This window comes from Rhinatrema bivittatum, chromosome 14 (assembly GCF_901001135.1).
Source record: "Rhinatrema bivittatum chromosome 14, aRhiBiv1.1, whole genome shotgun sequence".
Taxonomy (NCBI): Eukaryota; Metazoa; Chordata; class Amphibia; order Gymnophiona; family Rhinatrematidae; genus Rhinatrema; species Rhinatrema bivittatum.
This window is the reverse complement of record NC_042628.1, coordinates 1,421,135-1,440,877: the sequence shown is the minus strand read 5'-3', so window position 1 is coordinate 1,440,877 and position 19,743 is coordinate 1,421,135. Positions and strand designations below refer to the sequence as shown.

Here is a 19,743-nt window from a genome sequence, read left to right as displayed (position 1 = left end):
TTTAAAAACAACCTACTTATTCCTGTTATGAATTTGGATAAAGTCAAGCCTTCACTTTCTTTCTGAATGACAAATAGTTCCTCTCCAAGCTAATAAACAAAGGGACTGAATTGTAGATTATACACTGCGAGCATCCGCCTCCAGAAGGTTCTCTTTTTTTAATCAGTTTAACCGCAGGAACTATAAATAATGGACCACTTGCTGAATGTAAATTACACCCTGGAGTGTATCTGTGCAATTGACTGCTTAAATAATCTGCATCCTCATTGCAGTTTACCTTATACATTAAAAAGTAGTGGTCCCAGATAGATTCCTGGGGCACTCATTTTCCCATTGGTAAAATGTACCTTTTAGCCCTACTCTCTGTTTTCTTTTAACCAGTTGGCAATCCACAGTAGGACACTGCCCCCTATCCCATGACTTTTTAATTTTCTAAGAAGTCTCGTGAGGGACTTTGTCAGATACACTCTATCAGCTGGCTCACCTTTATCCACTTGTTTATTTACGTCCTCTAAAAAAAAAATGCAGCAAGTTTGTGAGGCAAAACTTCCCTTGGCTAAAGCCATGTTGAATTCAAGAACACATCTCATTCCTCACTTATCGTCAAATTGCATAGTATCTACTTCAACACAATTTTCTATTTGAAACATTTAAAAATCTGACCTATAGAGCCCAAGTTAGTTTGCAGTGTTTGTTGCCTGCTTTTATATTTTAAAATGTAGTTATTTTCTCTTAGTGAAAGGTGGAGTTTTTGAGCTCAGTTGGTTTCTCCCATTTGCTGTGAGCTCTTGTCCCAGGCAGGTTCTTGTTTGGCCTATCAGTTTAAGTTCATACTATGTAGGCAGATTGTGGAGTAGTGATGATGTTGGCAAGTTTTCTGAGTGCTGCTAGACTCCGGCTGAGTTTATCTAAGAGTTGACAATAGTTTGGCAGCATCAGCCATAGATGAAGCCATAAGGATGCAACTACCTAAACCAGTTACACTGGGCAACAATGAAAGTCTTACCTAAAAAGGTCCTACTCTGTAGTATCTTGATGTGCTGAACACGAATATGACCATGAAAAGTTTTTATTGGCTCTCGTTTTGAAGATATTTAATATAGTTCACTTTCTATGTTTAGTCATGTAAATTTATCCAGTAGGACTGTAAATAAGCCTAGAATGCTGTAATATTGCATGATACCATCATGCACACATCATCCAGAGTTTATTACATCATTTTCTGATGCAATGCAGTTCTACTGCCATGCTGCTGCTGAGTAAGCTGACGTCAGTAGTGTACTATATGAAGCCCAGTCAGAAAGGGTGAGCATTTGAAATATTCATGCTGGCTGACTACTGCTGGACACTCCGCAGAGATGCTCCCGAGCAGGTGTACAAGAGACAAGCAAAGCAATCTAAGACGTAGTCTATGACTTCATTTTTCAAACGGTATTAACCGTAGGTCTCCTACTATTGGCATACAATTCAAGATATAATTATATTATTGCATATTACAAAATAACTAGAGCCAATTTTGCATTTTCACAGTCACATTCATGTTTAGCACATGGAAATGTATAAGAATTGACTAATTTCATTTCTGTAACATGACTTTTGTGAAAATTTGTTGCCCAGTGTTATTGGAGAGAAATATATGGCAAGCATCTGCATGCTGGTAGAAGAACACAAAAATTGCCAAGTTGAGTCAGATCATTGAGTTCAGGGTCCTGTCTCCAGTAGTGGCCAATCCAGGTCACAAGTATCTGGTAGATCCCATAAAAGTAGATCTATAGTCCCTAGGAACTTCTCCCAGCCTATTTTAAACCCCATTATGCTCATGCCTTCATTGCATCTTTTGGCAGCAGATTCCACAGCTTGAGTGAAAAAGCACTTTCTATGATTTGTTTTGAATCTGCTGGTTGTTAGTGTCATGGAGTTGTCCCCCTGTTTTAGTAGTATTTGAAAGGTTAAATCCTTTGTCGGCCATGATTTTATAAGCTGCTATCCTGTCCCCTCTTGGCAGTCTTTCAAGCTGAAGAGCCTGTCTTTTCATGTGGGAGTTCTCTCATACTGTTCTGAAGGCCTCTCTTTAGCTCTCTCTCTTATTAGAGTGCTCTGTAAAGGGCATGAAAAGAGATAGGAGCCAGCAAGTTGCATACAAGAGTAAACCGGCCATCACATTTTTTTCTGTGTTGAAATTAGCAGAACTTTGCAACTGTCCCTAAGTACATAGAAGAGTACCTTTTTTAATCTTCCAAATTGAGATTTGTTTTCTAAAATTAAAGGGGCATATAATGAAACATCTTACTGGGGTTTTTCATTCTTTTATGGGAATCTTACACATTAATTGTGATTATCCTTGTTTTTTGGAACATTTACACTGTGGGCGTATTAGTCATCTAGTTTCTTTATTTGGGATCTTGGAGATTTTTATGACCTAATTTGTTGAGGGTTTAGACTTTTGAGTGGTGATGGATTATGGGAGGGTTTTGCTGTTTAAGGGAGAACTATTCCTAATATTTGGTGGTTCCTCCAGAAACTAGGTTGGGAGTTGCTTTCAGTAGTGGATATTCCCCGGCCTTTGATGGCCTGCTCCAGTGGAGAAGACCATTCAATTTGCTCAATTTAGAATGCAGATGAAGGGAAGATATATTATCTGAAATAGCACTTTGACTCTTATTTGGGGAGAGGGGAAAGAAGGGTAAAATTGATCCTATAGAAGGGTAATGCTGGGTGAGCGGCGCCCGTTTAACCCCCTGAAGGCTGGATTTTCTCAGTGATCAAGCATTGGAGGGGAGAGAGACTGGTTCCCTCATTGATGCTCTTACACCAGCATGGGGTCTCTCACCTACTGCAAGTCTGCTTCATCGCCCTCATAAAACCGCCAAGAGCAAGCGGTTAAATTTAATTCTCCTGTGCCGCACCTGAGCATAGGGCTAGCTTTATAGGGTTTTCTAGATTGAGCATCTTCCAAAATGAAGGAGTCAGGAGAATCACTGTGACTCGAATTATTAATTCCCTGTCCCCCAATGCTCTGCTTGCTCAGTAACACCTGGACAGTGGATTATCAGATTATAATCACGTGTTGCAATATTTTGAACCATTGCTAGTAAAAAGTGAAGTTTCTAGCAAGTACAACACAGTATAAGGTTTATTGATTGCATTTTTGTTATATCAGTCTTTATTATTTTTTAATTCCTTCTGAATCAATATTTGCTGATTTTCAGAAAAACATAATTTGTTTTTAACTTACATTTCCTCCTGCTCCTTTGGACATCTAGTTCAAACTGAGCCATCAGTTTATATTCCCTCATCCTTTTTTTTTTTTTGCGGCATTCCCAGTAAAAGCCATTTCTCTCTCTCCCTGAGTATTTTAGTAGGCAGCTTGTCATATGTGCAGAAAAAGGAGTGTCTGTCTCTTCCATCAGTAGTTTGTAATCAATATTACTCAGCATTGGTGGCAGTAATCTTAGACTTAATGCTGTTTACAGCTGATTATCCCCATCCCCACACAAGCATTTTAGGTAGGGTCTCTCTAGTCCTCACTGCCTGATTTTGGGAGGGACTGAACTGCTCTGTTTCTGAAAGTTGCTCCTTTTTTGTACATCGCCTATTGTAGCTCATATGATGCATCTTTCCACCTAAGCACAGCAATCAGAATGGGAAAGAAAACAGCTTTATTTCAAAGCCTAGGGGCTTAATAACTTTTATTGTTTTCCCCCTAAAACTTGAATGTTTCTATTTAATTTTTTGTAAACAGATTGATGACTCTTCTACATCTATTTCTCTGGCCCAGCTTACAAAGGTAGATGTATATACATATATATTATTGAATAATTTAGATATGTTAAATACTTTAACTATATGATTGCATGAACAATGTTCATTTATTTTGTAATCTGACCAGATATGTGATCAATTTCTGAATGTTGAATTATTGAAAATGTTTGTAGCTGTCGTTGCTATCCTGTAAAGAGTAGCTCCCACTTTTGGGAAGATTAAAGGGGAGTTGCCTTATCAGCCGCATAATGTTACCATATTCATCGCCAAGATGCAAGCAAGAAGCGCTTAATGTTCTCTCTGCACTGAGGAGTTACTTACCTAATCAGTTTGCTCGGTAATTGCATTTGTTTTTGGTTGGAAACGTGCTTTTTTTTTTTTTTTTTTTTTTTTTTTAAATCGAAGAAAAATCGTTTGGCTATAAATTATATGGACTTTTTCCTAAGTTTACAGCAACCAAAATAGAAGCTTTTCCTTAACATATGGACAATTGTGGGGGTATTAATTGATTTGAAAAAGTTGTCATTGATATGTTGTGCAAAATTTGTAGTTTATATGCTGTGAAGAAAAAAATCTAATTTGTTTGAACACAGACTGTGTAACTTGTATAGAAATTAAATTGTTGCGAGGGATATACCAATGTATATATATGGCATACAGGCAAATGTAACCTGCAAAAATGTTGTGTGTGCCATATTTGTGATAAAAAAAAATTGCTTGCATTTTCCACTCAGCCATGTGTTACTTTTGTCTGGGAAAGCACCAGTGATCACAGATCAGTAATCAGTATTAGATTTTGTCACCAGCCATTATTTGCAATATTTTGTTCTTTAAAATAACAGAATAGTGGAATCTAAGCAAAAAGTCAGTATTTGCAAAGTCTGGACTCTTCCTAAAGAATTCCTATGCTGTCACAAGTTTTCATTGTTACACTGCTCCTAGTCTTGATGTATCTGATGATAACATAACCCAGTAAAGGGTTGACCTTTGTCCCTGGTGCTGTCTTCAGGTTTTGAAGCTCATGTGAAGGGATTTTCCTATTCTAGAATGTAAAAATGTCCAAGTATTGTACATTAAGTGATTTGTCTGAGAATGACAACTTGATCAGTCAACATGAGCAAAAGCAGTGTCTTAACTACATAATACAATGTTAATTTTAAGCTGATAATTATTCCATTCCATCTAGTTCTGCAATGCAGACTTTATAGAAACTATTGTGTGGTGTTTGTTTTTCTCCCAGTGTAATGTGTTAGATGCCATATCTGTATTTTGGTCTATTTCTTATGTTTTGTGAATTAGAATATTTGTGCATAATTTGCGTTCAAACAAATTAGTTGTTGCATCTGTAATACATTTTTGTAAGCTTGATGGCCTATTAATTTACAGATGTTTTTAGTCTTGAGTTCTAATGTTAAGAAAAGCAATGTACATGTGAGAAGCCTACAATAAAAGATTAAAACTGGTTGCTTGTTTTGTACATGAATGTGAAATGGAACACAGGAGGAGTGCTTGGTTTGAATGCCAGATGCTTGAAACTCTTGTGTGACTAGCTCCCTCTCCCCCTTAGACCCTGCTTATATCTGGACTAATCTATAAATAGGGTATGTGTTCTGAGGAGTAATTACATCTCCAAACATTCCATAGTTATTACTGTGATAGCTACACACACACACACACAAAGGCTTCTAAAATGAACTTGCAATAATTGAAAATGTCCTTTTACAGACAGATGATGTGAAGTAGCTGAATATTCATGTCTTAGTGGAAACTGTGACATGCACATGATTTAGGATGCACCCCATTGTAGCTTTCTTAGTACTGGATTCTAAACACTCAACCCTTCTGCAAAGTCCTGCTATTTCATTAACTTATCATTCCTTTTGAATAAACTTGCAGTGATTAAATGTAGAAGCAGCAGTACTCAAGTTTCTCTATGCAACACTCCTTTTAAAAAGAATTCAGGTCAAGATACCTTAACTGACTCATGCAAGCCAAGTGTGTAATTGTAATCAAGATAAAAACCTTCAAAACTGTATGCTGCAAAATTAAAATTTATATAAAAACAGAGAATATGACCTCCAGGTCTATCTAATAGATAACTATCATGTAGCCAGTGTCCACATTCACAAACTGCTGCATAATCTAGTCAGTAATCAATCTGGGGAAAATGCAACTTTTTCTGTATAATTGAGGTTTACTTCAAAGTAGTATTGAAAAAAAAACAACTTCTGGTTTTGGTACAAATGATTAGGACATGAATGTTAACTCGTGTTTGCATTTTATGTATTTTGTTCCTGTTCGCGTGGTAATGTGATACCATATTTTGGTATCTCTTAGGTGAAGTGATTTGCAAACGCTTTCAACATTCTAGAAAATAGTTCTGTTTTAATAATTTGAAGATTATTATTCTCTGAGCAAGTGCAGCAGAGTGTCTCATAAGTCATGTGACTCATCTTATGCCAGCATGGAGGATGTTGCCAAAGCTATTTAGGCATGTGCAGTGGCTTCCTGCTACCATGGCTTGTCAGGTTTTGGTTTTTTTCTTCTTTTATCGTTGATGTGCAGTGACTTACCCAGGTGGCTTTTCCCTCCAGGATTTCTTCGAAAACAAGTTAGAATTTTCAGTTAAGCTCCCCTTCTTCCCAGTAACAAGATAGTTAAGGTTTTCAGTATTTAATTTTTATTGTTTTTCTTTTTGCCGTTGCTAGCTGAGAAATCTTCTTCCCTGCAAGCGAACATTTGATGTAAAGTGACTCTATTGGAAAGTAATTTTGTAGTTTTCTCTTTGTCATGTCTTCCCTGTGAAGATTTCTTCTTTTAATTTTGCATTATCTATTTCCTCACTCCACTCTTTACCCACATCTGAGAAGCAAACCAGCAACTTCAAGGGGTGCCTGAAATGCTCACAAAAGTATTCCTCAGGGGTCGTCATGTTGAATTCTCTGGGTCTCTTTATGCAACTTCTGCATCTAAATGTTGCAGAGCATGGTTCAGACCCAGCAGAAGAGGCTCCATGTCTGCATGTCTAGTATGAGTAAGTCCAACTCAAATACCAAAGACCCAGGAAGTCAACAAGGATTATACTGGTGACCAAGCCTTGTCAAAATCATCCTTAGTTGATTTAACATCTTGAACAGAAAACAGGCCCAGGAGTTGGGACAAATTCTGACTCTCACGCTCCCCTTCACGAGTAACCATAAGGACTCAAAAGACATGACTTCTGAGTTAAAGAAGAAGATCCTTGAAAAGATGCTTTGACAATTTTTGTCAACGTATGGGTTTGGTTGTAGTTGAGATTATCCATGTCTTGAGGCTTCCAGAGTCAACACCAAGCACTGCTGGTTTCCCAAGGAACTCTTTGCCAAGTTCTAAGCAGTTTTTGAGGCTGTGCAGTCCCCCTACAAGTCCTATACCAGTTTTGTTTCTAGTGATGTTTTGTGCTGTAATAAGATGATCCTGGATGAGTTTGACTGGCACCTCAAACACGCCAAAAAGCATGCTTTCGGAGCTGCACTGAAGGATGCATCATGCCAAGCCCACTGTAGGTCCTCCATGCCAATTACATTAGGGGAAGTTGTCTTCCTTGGAATGAAGTCATGCCATTGACCATCTCTGCCACTATCCCAGGAAGCTATTTCAGATAAATCTGTCTCATCAGAACTCACTGTGACTGTGCTTGGCCTATCCTTAGTCTGCTGCATTTAAAGACTTCAGAATTTGAGGAGTCCAATCATCTTGAGAGTAGTATTGAAAGAGGACTACTTGCCAAATCTCCCTAGAACTCAAGAAATTGTACGCTCCCTCAAGGACAATTCATTATAAGGTTATGCAGGGGATGGTAAGTTATTTAATTTGAATTGGACCTTTCAAGAAAACCTAGATCCCCTTCGTCACCTGAAAGCAAAAAGATGGTGGCAGTGCTCATCTACCCTCTCCTATAGGACACCCAGAAGAGGATATGGGTACACCTACACTTGAGAAAGACAAACATAATTTATCATGTCTAAGCAGCCCTGGGATTCAAGAGGAACAGCTATCTCAATAGAGCGTAGTAGGAAGCTTACAATATATACATTTTTCCCACCACATTTTGAGCCTACAACATTTAATACCTGAAAGGTATACAAGATGTAAAATGTTTTCAACGGAAAGGATGTTGTAGAACTAAGGGTCCTGGTATATGGTGTTCCAAGGGATAGACTCAGGAACTTCTTTGGATGATATTTTTTCATGGAAGGGTGTTGGATGCCTGGAATGGCCCTACCAGAGCAAGTGGTGAAGACAAAAATGGTAATGGAATTAAAAAAAAAAAAAAAAAAGCATGGGATAAACAGAATACTTAGTGACAAAAGAATGATGATGAAGCATTGGTGTAACCTGCGTGGAGCAGTGGTTCAGCACAAAACTGCAGTGGTTTGACTGCATTATGCTTCAACTGCACAGTGACGTGGTTATAACTCTAAACAGAAGTTATACAACAGCATCAGTCTTCCAAGAAGGTTAGGGTGACCTGCATGGAGGGACCATCAGGTCTGGATGTTCTCAAAGCATTATCACTTAGAAACAGAGGTCATTGCTTCACCATAAAATTCAGCCTCTTACCCCCTTGTAGCTTGAGTAATATTCACTAGGACACTGAGGAAGTGTCTTAAGTATTTCTGGTGTCTAAGAAGGATGTTAAGAGATCATGTGGTTTTAAATGTAGGTTTGTTATTTGGTGTGAAGGCAAGTCCTTAGATCCTTTCTGTTGCTTGACACAAATTGGTTGAATATTTTCTGTTTCATTCGGAATTAAGTCTCAAAACCAATTCCAGGATTCACCTCTGTGCAATTAGTGCTTATTACTCCTTGTAGAAGGGAGCCCAATCTCTGTATAGTTTGGGTCTGTGGGGCTTGCATCAGTTGAAGCCACCTGTAGTAGTATAGGATATTGTGGTTCTAATGTTAATGAAAGCCCTTTTCGAGCTCTAGACACTTGTGAACTCAAGTAATTGACTTGAAAAGTTGAATTTATGGTGGTAGTGAGATCTGAGATTTAATAATTTATCCTTCTTACATAAAGCTCCTGTAACAAGGTTGTGCTTTGTATTCATCCTGCCTAAGTTAGTATCAGTCTTCAATATTCATCAGTCAGTTGTCATTCCAACAGTTTTCCTTTATCCTCATGCACTTATAGAAGAGACTGAACTTAAGCACAAGAAGTGACCATGCTGGGTCCGAACAATGGTCCACCAAGCCCAGGATCCTATCTGACAGTGGCCAGTCTGAGTTACTTGGAAGTATCCAGCACATTCGAAATGTGGAGATTCATTCCTTCTTGTGATCTCTAAGTATCCCTGCTAATAATTGTTAATGGATCTCTCTTCCAGGAGCTTGACTGAACCTTTTTTAAATTCAGCTGTGCTACTAAACTTGACCATATCACTCACTGGATTACAAGGAACTGTTAACATCTTTTTGGAGTGTTCTAAAACTCAGCTTTTTGTTTTCCAGACTACAGTCTAATTGAATAGACGACTGCTTTTGTCATTGTTTTATACCTGGACAGGTCTGCCCTTAAAGGAGTATTTTAGTTTCTGTGCTTTCAGACTCAAGTTTTAGACTGGCAGCCAATATGAACATATCTTCTTAGAAGAGATTTACAAAGCTGCAATGTGGAGTTAATCCACACATTCACCAGTCATTTCTGTATTGACACAGCATTTTATCAAGGTGCTAGATTTGGACTTTCCATCCTTGAAGACCTGTTTGATGGTGTACAGCCCACCAAAGCCCATTTTTATAGTTCTTGTTGATATTTCTTGTTCTAGTGGAAATTAAGACCAAACGTAAAGGTCTCCACAAAAATGTTTTTCCTGATCTGTGTTGCCAGCTGCTCATGTTGTGTCTAACTTTTTATGTAGCTTTCTTGCATCTGCTTGTTAGAGAAAACAGAAATGCTTTCCTGTAATAGATATTCTTTGACAGCAGTGTAGCAAGCCACACAACCTTCAGGCCTCTCTTTGAGAAGGAGTTCCTGAATGCTTTTTCTTCTAAGCCTTGGTAACGGAGTCCAGTGGCATACAGAAAATCACTACACATGCCTAGAAAGTTCAGGCTAGAGCCTCTGTCCTGCCACAAGACAGTTGTGTGGCCCCAAGTGTAGCTTGTTGCACTGCTTTCAACAGACCAAGTGGTTTTGCTTTTCAGAGGGAGTGTGTAGCATATCTGATAGAACATTGATTGCTTGTTGTTTCTTTGCATTTGCTGCGTGTAGTGTGAGTGGTCCAGTTTTTATCCAAGGTATAAACAGGGCCTAAGGTAGAGTGGCTGAGAAGAGTACGTGGCTGAAGGAACTCCCCGGCAGATCTTCAGCAGAAACAGCTCTTACCATGTAATGGTTTTGGCATCTTGCTGCTCTTTACAGGATTGGATGAGTGGTGCTGTCTTTGACTGTGTGGTGATTTTATGTGTTTCTAATGTATATGTCAAATAATTACCTATTAAACAGACTGCCAATCTGGCTGAAGCCAATGCTTCTGAGGAAGATAAAATTAAAGCTATGATGTCACAGTCTGGCCATGAATATGATCCCATCAAGTAAGTACCCAGCAACCAAGCTTCTTTACTCTCTGGATTCAATTAGAATAATTGTATAGGTGGGATTGTGGATTTTAAACCAACACCTTTCCTAAAATTAATCTCTTTCAGTTATATGAAGAAACCTCTTGGTCCACCTCCACCTACATATACATGTTATCGTTGTGGAAAACCTGGCCATTATATAAAAAACTGCCCAACAAATGGCGTAAGTGTCTTTTTTTAATTTTTTTTTTGTGACTTTTTCTGATTGTGCTGCATCATAACCCTGGGGTGTGACACTTAGGTAAATGGGGGATTGGGTCTCACTGGGCATTAGCTGGCTGCTGATAATCCTCAGTTAACACCAAGGATTTGGAGCTTGATTAAGAATTTCTGAAGTGTTTAAGAGATGGTGGTACAGTAATCCACCTATGGCTGACGATAGCTCCTCAGCCCAATTGTCTCGTTGTGATAAAATGTTTACGGAAATTGGTTTGGTCCAGTACAGCTTGTATTGTGTGATGTGTGAGATGTTTGACTTGACACAGAGCCAAGATAATCTATAGCATTCCAACATGGATTTGCTTCTACAATAGTGGAAGAAAAACAGTGCAAGCTAGTCTTCATAATATCAGCTCTCATGCTTCAGTGTTACTACTTTCTTTTTAGCTTGATACATTTTTTTCTGTTTCACCATTTGTTGAAATAAAGTATGCACTGTTTGTAAAAAAGAATCTCCTTCCTCGAGTCTGTTCTTTACATTGCTGCCTCATGTGCGTCGGTGTAATGTGTGCAAAAGCTTTGGAGAAAGACCTGTCCAGCAGTGCTGTTTTTTACTTGGGTTCACAGTGTTGGGTCTGGAATAAAATTAAAAGGAAAATTTAATTTTCTTAATGTTAAATGCTCGTTAAACTGTATTAAGGAATCATAGCTTTGATTTGAAAACTTTAAAGAATTTTTATTCTACAATTTAATCTTTTCAATCTATTTTGTTCAGGACAAAAATTTTGAGTCTGTACCCAGGATTAAAAAGAGCACAGGTATTCCCAGGAGTTTTATGGTGGAGGTTGAAGATCCCAATATGAAAGGTGCCATGCTTACAAACACTGGGAAATATGCAATACCAACTATCGATGCGTAAGTCATTGGGTTTTGTATAAAACTTTGCACACCAAAGATTTGCTAAACATCTGTGCAGCCACTTCTGAGGATCACTCTATACTGGGCAGTCAGCATAGTTGGGGTGAAGAAACTCAGTATTTTTAGTCAGCAATTTGGCCAAAATGTTAATTTAAAGAACAAGTGCTCAAATCTAGAAATACATATTTTCATTTATTTATGTATAGTCTGCCCAGGTGCAGACCTGCCCAAGGTGAAATTAAAATCCACAAATACCTATCCATATAAATAAAACCATAATGACAATGCATATATAGCAATAATGGTTCCTAACATATTACTTTCTCTACTGTAAGTTACCTATTTCAGGAAAAATTGATATAACTGAAAATCTAAACAGCATGTAAAATTGAAATGGTACTTGCTATACAAGGTAACAAACATTTTAGCTTTGACAGCTATTCTAGATTATAGTACAAGGATGAAACCTGTACACAGCTACTGTATACATCAAGTTCTGATGCCACACTGGCCACAGAGAGTGCAAATAACTGTGAAACGCACCACTGTTGTCCCAGTGAGAGACAGATTTTGTTAATGTCTTAGTGCCTCAGTAGCTTGTACCTTCTCCATTTTTTTTACTCCTGAGGATAGCTTTGATCCTAATGGTTTATACAGCTGATTTTACTTGAAAATTGGCCAGATCCTTTGTCCTAATGAATAACACGAAGAATGTGCCCTGTGAAGTTTTAGAACCGTACACACTAGACTGGAAGTTGCAGACTATGACTGTAGAAATCTTTCTGTTGGTTCTTTAACCATTTGATACTTTAGGCTCCTGTAATATGTAGTAAGTCATCTTTTTAACCCTTTGTACACAATCTGATTTCTGGAAAAATGTTTTCTGAAACAGAAATCTCTTCCTTTTCCTTTCAGAGTGGCATATGCAATGGGAAAAAAGGAAAAACCTCCCTTTCTACCCGAAGAACCATCTTCCTCTTCTGAAGATGAGGACCCCATTCCAGATGAGCTGCTGTGTCTCATCTGCAAAGATATAATGAACGATGCTGTGGTTATCCCCTGCTGTGGGAATAGCTATTGTGACGAATGTATGTCCCATATGGAATATTCTGCACTGTTCAAAGATAAGCATTCACTTTGAGTATGAGAAGGAATAATTGTTAGGCAGTTTGTGACCAATGTCCCAAGTTAAATTTCAGTGCAATGTATTTAAACATTTATTCAATCTGCCTTATCCCATGACTTTTCCAAATAAAAAAAATTTCTTATTGTTTTTTGTTTCGTATATTTTTTCCCACTTTTGGGTTGTTTTTTTTGTTTTGTTTTTAGTGTGCAGTAATTTTGAGTTAGTAGGCACTAACTCGCATTAGTGCACACTAAATGAAACGAAAAAACCGCTGCAGATCCCTAATATGCAATTATCCCTTTAATTGGTACAGCCATAGACAGCTAGACTGATTGTTACCTTATATATAAAAGAAAGTCAGGCTGGATTAAACATTCTGTCTTCCCTTGGTGGGGATAAAGCGACATTCCTTGAATTGAATGACTTAGCACGGACGGGTGGGACAGGACATTTCAGAGCATAGCAGAAGCTTGAAAAGAAGAATAAGCAGATGCGATATTAACAAGAAGCTTTTTCCAATAGTCTCCTAGTAAATTTTCTTGACCAAATTTGTTGAAAGTACTTTTTCATTACCTGTAGGCATTAGAACCTCGTTGCTGGAATCTGAGGACCACGTATGTCCAACCTGCCATCAAACAGATGTTTCCCCTGATGCTTTGATTGCCAATAAATTCCTACGTCAGGTGATTTATCATATTATTATTGAAAGCATCTTTTATCAACATGTGTATAAAGTAGACATCTAGAGGCCAATATTTAGTATTCCTTAGCCGAATAAATAGGGATTTATCTGGCTAAGTGGCAGCAGCTGAATATCCAGCTATGTTCAGCAGTTGCCACTTAGCCAGATAAGTATTAAGGGGGGCTGGGCTATATCTCTGGTTACCTTAACCAAATAAGTACTGATATTTGGACAAATCTGGTTAAGTTACACGAATAAGTTAGCCCTGCTTGATGATAGGTCTAAAGTTAGATGGATATAACTTATCCAGCTAACTAGAACTTTCCTAGCATGTAGCTACATAGACTCAGGACCAATGGTTTATTCTCCCCTGCCAGCAGATGGAGACAGTCAGGTTTCAAAGCTGGGGTCACCCTAGATATACCCCCTGCAGTGACCTCAGCCCTTAAGTATTTCTCAGTCTCCAGCAGATGTGGACGTTCTTTTCCTATGGGGATCACTACCTTTTGGAAGAAGAAATTCTACTTTTAAATTGGAGAAAAGATTGAGCCCCGCTCTCCTGCAGTGATACCTAAAGGTCCCTCCCCCGGTTGAGAATTCCTGAGAATTGTTTCTGGTGTGGACGTTGCTGCTGAAGCAGCTGAAAGGCAGCAGGTGCAGGAAGCTGAGTGCATCAGTAAGCGCTGAGCCCAGGTAAGCGTAAAAAAAAAAAAGAGGATTTCCTCCCGATTCAGAGATGTTGGAGGGGTTTCGGTAAGACTTCTGGTCTCCTTGCTCGGCACGCTGTGCTGATGTCGTTCCAGATTCCGTTGCGGTAAGGGGAAGTAGGCCTTCCGTGCGGGTTGAGTGGCCCCCCCGGTGGGCTAGGCCCTGCTTTAGGCTTGGTCGGTACACCGTGTGGTAGGCTGTGGCGGCGCCATCTTGCTTGCGTTTTTGTGCCCGTATTGCCCACAGTAGAGCTTCGGTACATGCAGTGTGTGTCAACTTTGCACATGTGCGAATATACACGCACAACTTACTAGGCACAGAATACAAGTAAAGCTGGATGCACGGGCTGTGCGCATAAAATTTTAAGAGCAAGCAGTTAGTCACCAGTGGCTCCGGCAGCAAAGAAACATAAGTACCTTTCTCTCTGCGTTGCTTGTCATATTAAGGCTGCACAGTCTGACCTGGATTCTTGCTTATGTCAGCACTGTGAGGAAGCCCAGGGAGAGAAGAGATGGCCTTCCTGGACTTTTCTAAGCCCGGATCCTCCCATTCAGAGGATGGGTCAGCCACAGCCTTAACCAGACTGGGTCATCCATGGGAGAGGGAGATTTAGCAGCATCTAACCCATTACCTCCTGAGCTAGGCAGGGACCCGGCCTTCTCTTGGGTGGAATTCTTTCAAGGCCTTCAAGCCTTCAGACAGGTGCAGTCTGCCACCTCTCTTGCCCCTGTCCGGATGGAACTTCTGCTGGTAAGCCCTCCTTCGCAGAGTTCTATTGGCAGACCTCGAGGCATACCTAGACTCAAGGGTATCCCTGGCAGGGACCCAGATGGCATAGACGAAGAAGAGGATCCAGATACCTTGGAAGATGGGGAAATTTCCTTGGTTTAGAACTGTATCAGACCATTTTATGGTTTTTCCATAGAAACAAATTGCCGGCCCTGGCTTCCCAGACCCTGAAGATGCTGGGAGTTCCTGGGGCGGAGTCTGTCAGAACCAAAGAAGAATCCCATTTTGATTTTCCTATGGAAAGCCTCTTGCTACTTTCCAGTACTGGAAGCCATCTAGGAGTTGATTGACCTGGAATGGGATGCCCCAGAAGCACATTTTGATGGGGGATGAGTGTTAGAAGCTCTGTACCCACTGGATCCAGCAGCAAGAGAACGTTTGCATTTCCCTTAAGTGGATGTGCTGGTCTGTACTGTCAGTAAGCAAACAACTATTCTAGTGGAGGGAAGAGCGGCCTTAACGGATGCGCACAATAGACAGATGCAGTCCATCCTTAAACATGCCTTTAACGAAATAGCAGTGACCTTATAGATTGCTTCTTGTTGTGCCCTGGTAGCTTGTTCATGCCTGATCCTCTCTCGGGAAGTGGATGACTCGGGAGCAAATTCCAGAGTGGTTATGGAACCCACTGCCGCCTTTTTAGTTGGTGCAGGCTCGGACCAAGTCCGTACCTCGGCCAGAGGAGTGGTCTCGGTGGTGGCAGCCAGAAGGCAGCTATGGCTCCAGAATTGGTCAACAGTCGCCACCTCCAAGGCAGATCTCACAAAGATGCCCTTTAAAGGATCACTCCTCTTCGGAAGCGAATTGGAAAAGCTGGCCAGTAAATGGAGTGAATTTCCAGTATCTCAGCTACCAGAAGATGAGAAAGCAGTTACAGTGCCCCTCGTCCATGAGGGGTTGATCCAGGTGCTCCCAATACATTTGCTCCTACAGAAACTCAGCATTTCAGAAGTCTGTGTCCTTTGTGAGATATCGGTCCTTTCGGAGTCGGCAGCCCAAGAGGGTCAGTCTCAAGCTCAAGTTTGTCCTGAACCCCCCAGTAAAGTTTTGCCAACCCACCCTTGGAACGAGGAGATAGAGGGTCGACTGTCCTTCTACCAATGGTGGGTCGAGATCACTAGACAAATGGGTACTAGAGGTCATACAAGAAGGATATGCACTGGAATTTTGCAGCACTCCTCATATTCATGATATCTCCTTGCCACTTTAGCACAAGAAGCAGGCAGTGGAGACTACCCTGTTAAGGCTCCTCAGGATGAGGACTATAATCCCCATACGTGCGCCCCAGGAAGATATGGGACGTTATTCCATCTATATCATTGTACCCAAGAAAGAAGGTATCTTTTGCCCCAACCTGGACCTCAAGAGCATCAACAGACATCTACAAGTGATTCATTTCCGCATGGAAACCCTACGCGCTGTGAAAATGGCTATACAATCAGGAGAGTTCTTAACCTCCCTGGACCTATCTGAGGCCTACCTACATATTCAAATCCGGCAAGAACATAATTTCCTACGCTTTGCAGTACTGGGTTGACATTATCAGTTCTGGGCACTGCCCTATGGCCTGATCACTTCCCCTAGAACATTGTCCAAGATTATGGAGGTCGTAGCAGCAGCATTGAGAAAAGAGCGAATCCTGATGCACCCATACTTGGATGACTGGTTGATCCATGCAGATTCCATGGAAGAGAGTCTCCAGGTGACCAACAGGGTGACCTTGCTTCAGGGACTCGGTTAAGTAATACACTTGGACAAAAGCAGTCTCAAACCCTCCAAGTCTTTGGAATATCTGGGAGTCCAGTTCAACAACAAGCAGAGCAAGGTCTTCCTTCCGACCACGCGGACAAGGAAGTTGATGTCCCAAGTGCATCTGTTGATGAGCACGATATGCCCGACGTTGTGGATCTATCTTCAAGTCCTCTGTTTGATGACTGCAATCCTGGAAGTAGTGCCATGGGCGAGGGCACACATGAGACCACTTCAACTCTCCTTGCTGTCACTTTGGAACCCGCTGTCTCGAGACTGTTTGATTTGCCTCCACTTACTGATGGAAGTATGCTCTTGGCTCCAGTGTTAGCTGCAGGGATGTACCCCTGTCCCCTCTGAACTGGCTGGTCCTCACAACAGACACGAGCCTCCAGGGCTGGGGAGCTCGCTGTCAGGAACTGATGCCCCAAGGATGTTGGACCAAGGAAGAGGACCTCTGGAACATAAACCACCGGAAGCCAGGGCAGTCAGATTTGCGTGTCTACAATTCAGCCACATACTCCAGGGTCAAGTGGTCCACGTAATGTTGGACAATGCAACAACGGTAGCCTACATCAACCGCCAGTGTGGAACCAAAAGCCAGTAAGTGTCACAGGAGAGAGATTTTCTTATGGAATGGGCGGACATACATCTACAGATGATCTCAGCCTCCCACAACGTCAAAGCAGACTTTCTAAGCAGGGAGAGTCTGGATCCAGGAGAGTAGGCCATTCAGCTGGTAGATTGCTGGGGTCTCCCCTCCATCGACCTGCTAGCCACATCTCACAGTATGAAGGTTCCCTGATTCTTCAGTCACATAAGAGATCAGTTGATCCTGGGGATTGACGCACTCGTTCAGACCTGGCCAGAAGAGGAGCTGGTATACACCTTCCCTCTGTGGCCCCTCCTAGGCAGGGACACTCGTGCCTTCCACCACACAGGGACCTGCTACAGCAGGGGACCAGTCCTTCACTAGGATCCAATGCTATTCTGTCTTACGGTCTGGCCCTTGTGAGGGCTTGCCTGATGAAGTGAGGATATTCGGCAGCAGTAATTGCATCTTACTCCGCGCACAGAAGTTCTCTACGTCCCTAGCGTATGTGCAGGTCTGGAGAGTATTTTGAGGCCTGGTGCAAGGAATGCAGTGTTTCCCCTTGGATGGTCAAAATCCCACTAATTCTGGAATTTTTGTAGGATGGCTTGAATAAAGGTTTGACCCTTAACTTCTTGAAGGTCCAATGAGTGACTCTCTCTTGTTTCAGGGGCAAGGTGAATGGAACCCGCCTATCGGCTCATCCGGACATGGTCCATTTTCTGAAAGGGGTGAAGCACCTCCAGCCACCCCTATGGTGGCCAGTTCCCTTGTGGAATCTTAATCTAGTATTGGAGTTTTTGGCAGGGCCTTCCTGTTGGCCACTGCGCAGTCTTTCCTTGTGTTTATTAACCCTGAAAATTGTTTTCCTGGTGGCTGTATGCTCAGCACATTGCATCTCTGAACTACAGGCATTGTGGTGTCAGGAACCATTCCTCGGGATGACTCCAGGAGCGTTACAGCTTCATACCATTCCATCCTTCTTGCCCAAGGTAGTCTCAGTTTCATTTGAATCAGTCCATTTCGTTGATATCCCTGGAAGAGCTCAAGGACACGGAAGAATACCGCCGCCTCTCCCATTTGAATGTCAGTAGGCTTTTGGTATGGTATCGTATCTGGAAGTTTCAGAACCGGTCCAAAAGATGGACTGCCTGTTTGTCCTTCATGGTGTAAGGAAGTGGGGCAAACAAGCTTTGTGGGCTACTATAGCTTCCTGGATTAAGGAGGAGGTCACAGGAGCCTGTGTGGAGGCAGGAAATCCATTACCCTTCAGATTAAAGCTCATTCCACTAGGGCTCAGGCAGTCTCATGGGTGGAAGCTAGACTGCTGTCTCCTGTCGACATCTGCCGAGCGGCAATGTGGTCCTCCTTACAAACTTTCTCTAGGTTCTGTCACCTGGACATTCAGGCCTGGAAGGACGCAGCCTTTGCAAGGACGGTGTTAACTGGACTGCGGGCAGCCTCCTGCCCTGATCGGGAGTAGCTTTTGTACATCTCATTGGTCCTGAGTCCATCTGGCTACACGCTAGGAAATGGAGAAATTACTTACTTGATAATTTCATTTTCCTTAGTGTAGACAGATGGACTCAGCATCCCACCCACGGCTGCCCAAGAACGGTGCCAAGGATTCGCCCATGGAGTGGATATAAATTCCGAGAGATTACAGGTAAGCCGTCATCCAGTCCCTAGATCAGGGCATCTATAATCTTACTGGGGTTCAGTGTTTGGTTGAGTACAATTATGATTATCCATTTTTAATCAAGTTTTTCGATAGTATGTCCACAGTGGCTTTTGAAGAGAATACTGAAGGGGTGTATCTAGGGTGACGTCAGCTTTGAAACCTGACTCCATCTCCATCTGCTGGCAGGGAAGCATAACCCATTTGTCCTGAATCCATCTGTCTACACTAAGGAAAACAAAATTATCAAGTATGTAATTTTTCCATTATCTGGGTATATTCAGTGGCATAGCTTTGCTGCTAACTTAGATAGCCAGTCATTTTTGAATATTGGGCCCCCCAGCTGTTTTGTTGTGTAGCAGCTTCCTAGGGGTTGAGGAATGTAGCATAGTATTTCTCTGATGACATGCAATGGAACTATACATGTAATTCCATAGTAAAACCGGTGCAGAGAAGGTTTTCAAAGGCTTTCTAGGCATGTGTGGTAATTTTCAGTGCTCCGCAGGACCCTTGAGTACTCCAGTTTTGGTTTTTATTTTATCATAAGGTGTTCTCTGGAATACTCCACAGCAATTTTTTTGTGTCTCTGCTCTATTTGGTTTAGATGTTAGTTGTGTGTAGTTTTTGGTTTTTCCAGATAAGTAGCACCCTATTTAAGTTTTTCAACCTTTTTGTTTTCATAACACTTTTTTCCTCTGCAGGCCAATCCACACTAGTATTCTTTGTCTCGAACAGATGGTGGTCATGCATCTCCCTTGTAAAGATTGCTTGTAGTAAAAGCAGGAGACCCAAGGAAGGGTGATTTAGCCATCACTCTCTGCACCTGGTTGGTGCTGTTTAGATGCCTCAGATTTGCCTACTACAGATTTTGTAGATATTGGGATTGCCCCTCGGCCCCTGGTGGATCCAGAGGGTAGAGGTGCAGAGCCTGCCCCCTTCCTTGTTACTGATGGCAG

General features: G+C 41.4%; 1 protein-coding gene across 1 annotated transcript in view; it reads left to right on the top strand.

Moving 5' to 3' along the window:
* RBBP6 (RB binding protein 6, ubiquitin ligase) overlaps window positions 1–19,743 on the top strand; it is a 116,861-nt gene that overhangs the window by 52,357 nt on the left and 44,761 nt on the right. The window contains exons 4-9 of the mRNA XM_029576353.1: window positions 3,743–3,787; window positions 10,253–10,341; window positions 10,453–10,549; window positions 11,321–11,460; window positions 12,379–12,551; window positions 13,169–13,272. Coding sequence (XP_029432213.1) covers window positions 3,743–3,787; window positions 10,253–10,341; window positions 10,453–10,549; window positions 11,321–11,460; window positions 12,379–12,551; window positions 13,169–13,272 — 648 coding nt within the window. The remainder of the gene's footprint in view (window positions 1–3,742; window positions 3,788–10,252; window positions 10,342–10,452; window positions 10,550–11,320; window positions 11,461–12,378; window positions 12,552–13,168; window positions 13,273–19,743) is intronic.